This window comes from Abrus precatorius, unplaced genomic scaffold (genome assembly GCF_003935025.1).
Source record: "Abrus precatorius isolate BTA unplaced genomic scaffold, Abrus_2018 Scaffold9, whole genome shotgun sequence".
Taxonomy (NCBI): Eukaryota; Viridiplantae; Streptophyta; class Magnoliopsida; order Fabales; family Fabaceae; genus Abrus; species Abrus precatorius.
Window position 1 is genome coordinate 28,603,730 of NW_020874439.1, and position 7,346 is coordinate 28,611,075.

General features: G+C 27.9%; 1 protein-coding gene across 1 annotated transcript; it reads right to left on the bottom strand.

Annotated features, from left to right (window-relative positions):
* Positions 1 to 2,934: 2,934 nt before the first annotated feature.
* Positions 2,935 to 6,869, bottom strand: LOC113851380 (WAT1-related protein At5g47470-like). Its single transcript, XM_027481844.1, has 7 exons — positions 6,694 to 6,869; positions 6,529 to 6,594; positions 5,193 to 5,309; positions 4,413 to 4,656; positions 3,987 to 4,148; positions 3,142 to 3,293; positions 2,935 to 3,049 (listed from the first exon to the last, which is right to left on the bottom strand). Exons 1-7 carry the CDS (start codon positions 6,867 to 6,869, stop codon positions 2,935 to 2,937), a joined length of 1,032 nt encoding a protein of 343 aa, XP_027337645.1.
* Between the last annotated feature and the right edge of the window lie 477 nt (positions 6,870 to 7,346).

Here is a 7,346-nt window from a genome sequence, read left to right on the forward strand (position 1 = left end):
AAAGTATATTCACTTAGGAGAATAGTATTTTGTTAGGAAGACCAGTAAACTCCACAGAATAAAAATACAAGTACAAAATAATATACATAGGACAGAACACCTCTCTACAACCTGATACCCAGAAAAAAATTTATTATTTTTTAAAAATGACAATTATATTTGAATTAGACAAATGATAATTTTTTTAAAAACTATATATAGTTATATTTATTGATATTTATTTATTTTTAAATAGTAAGCGTTAAATAATATAGTTTTTAATTTTATAAAAATATTTTAATTAACTAATGTTTTAAAAATTACTTATTTTATTTTTTATCCTTATTTATATATTAAAAAACTAAAATTAATGTAATTTTATATAGTCAACTATTAAACTAAATTTTTGATAAAATTAATTTAGTCAACATTTATAATTTAAAAAATTAAAACAAACATTTACTCAACTAAAAACTAAACTATGTTTATGATAGAGAAAAATCCTTCCTAGTTAGTTGTTTGTCGCTTTTTGAAGAGGAGAGAATAAATTAGCACATGGAGTGTTTGATTCCTGTAGGGATGATTGCGAAATGTGTGTTTTCAGCAGCATTAATGTTAGTGTTATGACTTGTCGTTAAGCATCCCAAGCCCTTCAGATGAAAAAATTAAAAACACGTCTTAAAGCTCTGTTACGGAGAGCCACCAAATATAAGTGGGTTTGAAAAAACTCCTGACCAAATTAGTTGCAAGTGAAAAATTAATAAGATATGAGATTGAATTAAATTTTTTTTATTAAAATAATTTTTTAATATGTTTTAAAAATATATATATATATATATATAATATTAATAAAATAATATTTTTAAGTTATAATATTTAATATTATAAATCTATTATTTGATCATTTGATTTTTAATGAAATTTTATTATATATCCTTAAATTAATTATTAAACTAGGTAATAAATAAAAATAAAAAATATATTCAATTATATATATAACTATTATTTATATTTTAATTTGTTTCAAAAAAATTATTAATTTAAAATTAGAATAATACCTTTTAAAAATATATTTATTAAATAAAATGAGATAACATAAATAATAACTCAATTAAATGAATTTATATAAAAATAATAATATTTAATGAAAGTAAGAATCTAACACAGTATTAATTTTTTTATTGGTCTAAAGTCAAAGAGCATCTTTAAACTCAGAATTTAAGATTAAGATAAATTCTACGTTATCTTTAAAAACTTTTAGATACGTTTCGATCCATAATATTTATATGTATATTTAACTGATAATTTTCTTTAATAATAAAAATATATAATAATATATATTTCTTATAATTATATATATATATTACTAAATAAATTTAGAGTATAAATAATACTCTAATCTGTTATAATTCTAAAAGAAATTAAAAATACATGTCAAAGAATCATTAATTTAATTCACATATATAATTTTAAAATATAATTTTTTTATTAATTTAAATTTTTAGATATAATATTCAAAAAAAATTTAAAATACCACAGCACCCCAAAATTAATTCTTACTCAAAATTTAGGATTGTTACGTGAAAAAATTTGAACATAGTAGAATTCAAATAGAATACTAAGCTTTTGAAATTAAATAAAGTAAATGAATATTTTTAACAAAATAGAGAGAGTATACAAAAATTGTATTTATAAACCCAAGCAAATGTTACATGAAATAACCTTTTAAAAAATGTTATAAGTTAGTAAAATAGGCTTATTTATCTAACAAATTTACTTTAGTCAAAGAAAATTTTAAAATAAGTTAATTTATTTATCCTATCATACACAGTCTATATAAATTTGTCTACTAAAATCATATATAAATTAATCCAAAAGGAGTATATTTTACTCAGTGAAAACCTTCTACTTTATTACCTATACTTTTTCTCTAATATTAGATGAATTTTCATGTAAAAATTGTGGCAGTTTTTATTTTCATTCTTACGTACTAGAGTCCTTAAAATAAAATGACGTAACTAAAATAGGGATTAAAAAAAGTAAAACAACATTTTAGATTAAAAAAAAGCCTACAAAAATGAGGGAAAAACTACAAATAACACTATATTTTTCCCTAAATAAATTATTACTTCTCTGTAAATACAAGAAAGAAAATAATAATATCCTATTCAAAATAGTAGAATATGCAACTTGAAAAATGAAATACTAAAACTAATGGAAGAAGATGCATGTATTAATAAGCATTTTTTTTAAAAAAAAAACTCCAACCTTTAATGCCACCGCAAAAATAGTGGGAGATTTATTCTCATTTCTTAACTTGTAGCAGAAAGATCGAAACTTAGGTTCTCACTGTACTCTTTATGATTAATTATATTTCTTTGACTTTTTCATGCCACAAAAAGTGGCTTTACCACTTTCACAGGATATCTGTTTTAAGTTAAGGAAATGTTAAACCAAATGGCACATGCTCAATTAATAGCATAATAGCGTCATAAAATCTTCTGCTCCTATGTAGATTTGCTTCAGTTGCATCCCAGAGTACTCAAGAAAAATTCAAAATATACCCTTTGTCATAACATGGTTCTGCAGAAAAAGTTAACACGTGCTTGCTTTGTCATGTTGTCTCAACGTAAATATTATTTTTAACACTTTTTGGATGCATGTAACAAACACACTCTATACAAATTACATAATAACTGTGTTTGATATAAACATCCAAATGAGGTGTTAAAATAGCGTTACACAACCTATTAATCTAATTGTATTGCATATTTAATTAGAAGTAATTCGCATATACGTGTATAACACAGTCAGTAGCATACTACAAAAACCTTCTAAATTAAACTTCTTGTTGTTTTCCTGTTTCTGGGGATAAACTATGTACATAGACATTTGATAACACATTAACTTAAGAGAGGCTTCTCTGCGTCTAGTACATAGACATTTGATAACACATTAACTTAAGAGAGGCTTCTCTGCGTCTAAGTCACCTCCGTTTGCATAGCCTTCTTTCCCTTTGGCCCAAAGCACAAAGTAGAGCCCAGTGAACATGAGGAGCATACCCGCAGAGCTACAATGCAGTATTGTACTGAAGAATAAGATACTGTAGTTGATAATATACATGATATGAAACATCAATAGCTAAGAATCTTAACAAAGTACCTTCCAATATTAATGGTGTCTCCTAGTGTAACAACCGAGAAAAAGACAGAGCAGACTGTGCCTATGGGGCTGAACATGGAGACCAACACTGGTCCTCTCTTCTCCAGTGCCCAACCATTGAAGCTTAAGCATATTCCAGTCACTGAACCTGCCTGTGTAAATAGAATTTATGCCTTTAATATTAATATCCAAACACCCGTGTCAATGAGAATATAAAACTATTGCATTCAACCCAAATTGAAGCCCTTTAAAAGCTACATTATGTTATACAAAAATCACATGCTAAATTAAGTGTCAAAGGGTATTATTATTTTACAGTAAAAACAAATTAGTATATAATCAATGTTTTTTTTTTCATTTGTATTCAAAATATACATGTATAATATATTAAATTTTCTATTTTTAATAAAAAATTTGTTAGTTATTAATTTTTTATTTTGTACATTTAAATAGACATTAAAAATTATAATATAATTAAGAAAGTAATTTAATTAAAAACTTATTTAATATATTATATTTTATATAATAGTTTATGCCATAAGTTTAAGAAAAATATTGATCTGAATTTTTAGGACTAAGTTTAAACAACTAATAGTAAGATTTTAGTAAAAAAATATTTGGCACACTTTTATATCTTTGATATAATAAATGTGTTTTTTATTAAAATAAAAAATTATTATTTTAAATGTTTAAATTAATTTTTATAGTTTAAGTTAACAAAATTCTCAATTCAATCATAAAATTTATTAAAATAAAATTTTAAAAAATTGATGCGAGTAGTAACTAGTTTTGTAACCTCCTTTCAAATAATCAACAGGAAAGGTACCGAGTTAAAGTGAAATTACCAGAAGAGAATAGCCAATCATATCTCCAACACCCACAAGTGGCCAACCAGTTTTGAATTCGTGATCTTCAAGTAATTTCACTGCTGCAGTCATGAAGGTCCCAAAAAACGAAGTTAATGCACACAGGGACACGGGGGCAGGAAAATCTCCTAGGGTAAAAGCCTGCAAGAACAGCAAAATTTGTTGAGTAAGCAAATTTAATTAATAAAACGTGCGAGTGGAAATGAATATTGTCGCTCTTATTTATTCAAGAGAAATGTTTATAATATATTTTTAATTATTTATTTAAATTGATTAAAATTATGTTATTTTTAAAAAAATAATTTTTATGTCAATGTTGCATGACATTGACATAATTTTAAAAAAATAATTTTGAAAAATAAAAGATAACCGGAGAAAAATAAATATAAAAATATAATAGCAGACCTGTAGGACAATGTTGCATGACAATATGAGGACTGCGACCAAGAGATAGAGGCAGCCGATTAACTTTTGCCTGTCAAAGGTTACATTTGGCGGTGCAGATGATAATTGAATTGTTCCCTCGTTCAAAGGTGTAGGTTTAGAAATGCTTTGCATTATGCTCATTGTGAGAGCCCCTAAGACGCAAAGGAATGTGCCAATGATTTTTACTCTACTATATGTACACCTTAACTTCACTTTTTCCAACCTGCCTAGCATCAAAGTTTTCATTAATCAGCATGGAAATGCTAGCTACAAATAATACCTTATGCATACAAAATCTTAGACCTATCTTTATTCCATCAAATATACTCCAATGAGCTTCTCATTAATGCCTCTTAATAAGTCCAACCGCCCTTTCCCCATTTTTTAATATTTTTTTTTTTTTTCATTTTAGTTTGCTCTCTTTATTTTGGTTCTTTATCTCTTTGTTTGACTTCAATTTTGTTCCTCTTTATTATTTATACTGATAAAAAAAACTGTTATAATTAACAACACCAAAAAATAACTACTTGTGGTGGTAAAAAATTATCACAATTAATAAATAGGGCCAAATTTAAAATGAAAATAAAACAAAAAAGATAAACAAAAATCAAATCAAAATAAACTTAAAAGAATATAAAGTATTGATTTTGTTAAATAACTGAAAAATACATCTTCCTCTGCAATAAAATACACCCTTTATCCTCTAGTGTTAAGAAAAGAGTTGAAATTGTCAAGACCATGTTAAAAAGATTATATTACCGAAAAATCCATGCGATGATGAATATAAGACCTGGGGCAAGGTTTGGCATGGCAGTTCCCATTGCTGGCGAGGTTAGATTGATTCCTTTAAGGAATAAAGACTGGAACATTGTTACCCTGCATACCATGATACCAATTATCAAGAAAAAGAATACGGGCAAACTAGGTATACATATAAGAAATTGGAAACACAAAAAGAAAGGGATGAAAAGAAAATTATTTGCAATATATCATCATAAAATGACGAGTAGAAAGGATTGTAGTGTCTTTTTGCTAGTTTTATTTCTTCTATACAAATAACAATTAAAGATAAATTGTTGGTAAGTAAAATATTTAATTTGGGTGGAACATAACCTGCAATTTAAACAATAGAAAGGAAAGGCAGAAGAATTAAAAAATATTAAAAGCCACTTGGATGAAGTTCAGGTAATTAGAAAATGGAGTGACAATTTAACTAGAAGTTATTGCAAGAATTATACTTGGATTCTGACATTTTCGTTAAATCCAGAACCTTAATGAGTCATGATCCACCACTTTTTTTTCACCTCTTAAACTTTTGGTATTTGAAAGTTTCTTCCAATACTCGCTAATTTGAGTCGAGGTAAATAGACCCACTTATGAGGTAAAGTTCTATCAGCATGCATTTTCTTAAAAAGAAAAATCAAGATACTTACTGCGCAGACCATCATGCTTTGGTGATGATCCATTTTACACAATAACAATTTATGTCGTTTTACTCTCAATTTCCTTAAAATATTATCTACCTTTGGTTATGAAGGGATAAAGTAAGCCTTTGCTGTGAAACAAGAAAAGGATAAGATAGGCCTTCCTTTAATAGAGAGATAAGCACAAAGAACGGTGCCTGCACGTACTCTATAGATGGAAAATAAGGACAAATTTGGTGCTCGACACAAGCAAGATTGTCTTCAGAGAGATCCTAGGGATCAGATATTCCTTAAAATCCATGATAATGTATCCGCCTTCAACAATACCCTAGAATTAGTTTCTTACCATCTTCAACATTTGCGGTGCTCATAATTTCCTGGCCTAACGGGGATTCAAAAACCTTGCATGCTATATAGAACTTATTTGGTGGATTAATTACTAGGATGGACTGAAGATTCTACCAATTCAAAAACTATTTCCATGCCCGGATTTTATAAAACGGAAATTAATTTATAAAGCTACACTTGAAAGTCAAAACCCAAAAGAATTCAGCAAAAAATAAGAGGTTTGAAAACAGGAATTAAAAGAATTAAAAATATTGAAAGAAAAAGAGAGAGAGAATATAATGATGAAGGAAATTGAGAACAAGTATATGGTCATAAGCCCCTACCCTCCAAATGAAAGCAACAGAAGCTGCATAAGCAACTTGAAGCTAACTTTCTTGGGCCATTTACACCTGCAAAAGATACACACGATCATGAAATCTATCTCCAAATTAACAATTAAAATTGCCATGGGATCCCAAAACAGAAAGAAAAAGAAAGGAGGGAAAGACCTTTCATAATAAAAGGCAACGGGGAGAAGAACAAGGAATGTGGCAAAGGAAGTAAAAATGACAAGGGTAAGATAATTGATGCCCAAAGACATAAGATAACTCAAAAGCACAGCATTCCCCGCGAAAACAAGTTGAACCCCTATCAACCCTCCAATTATTGCTACATCTTCCATCATCCCCAAAAATCAAAATGCCTCTCGAGTCTTCTTTGTTATCAAGAGAGGACATATATTGCACCCTATCCTCTCTTCACTCTCGTGCTGTTGCTTCTTAATTTCCTTTCAACTTCCCTTATTGCATTTGTCGGTTTCAGAAAATAAATAAAATAAGGTGGTTTTGTGTTCAAACGTGGTAACTGTTCTGCACCTCCTGCATGTGATCTTGTACAAAATCTGAGTTAGAACTAAGCTCTACCTACCCTTCGTGTTTTTTCTACCAGTCTTCGCCCCTTCTTCGTTTGTTAGGGAATTCAGATGTTGGCTGCATACATACCAAACCTTTCTCTCTCTTATTTGTCTCCTATTGTTCATTTTTTTTCTCCCAGACATAAATAGCGGGCGATGAATAACGTTTTTGTTGTTGTTTGTTTGCTTGCTACATCTAAATCAAGAATTTCCTAAGATATAAAATAGAGGACGTTGTCGATCCCATTT

Bases quoted from the DNA above. Each gene is read 5' to 3' on its own strand.
- LOC113851380 (XM_027481844.1), bottom strand. From the start codon at position 6,869: ATGATGGAAGATGTAGCAATAATTGGAGGGTTGATAGGGGTTCAACTT. The intron at 6,595-6,693 runs GTCTTTCCCTCC...TATCTTTTGCAG, and splicing joins GTTGCCTTTTATTATGAAAG to GTGTAAATGGCCCAAGAAAG. The intron at 4,149-4,412 runs GTCTGCTATTAT...CTGTTCTTGCAG, and splicing joins CATGCAACATTGTCCTACAG to GCTTTTACCCTAGGAGATTT.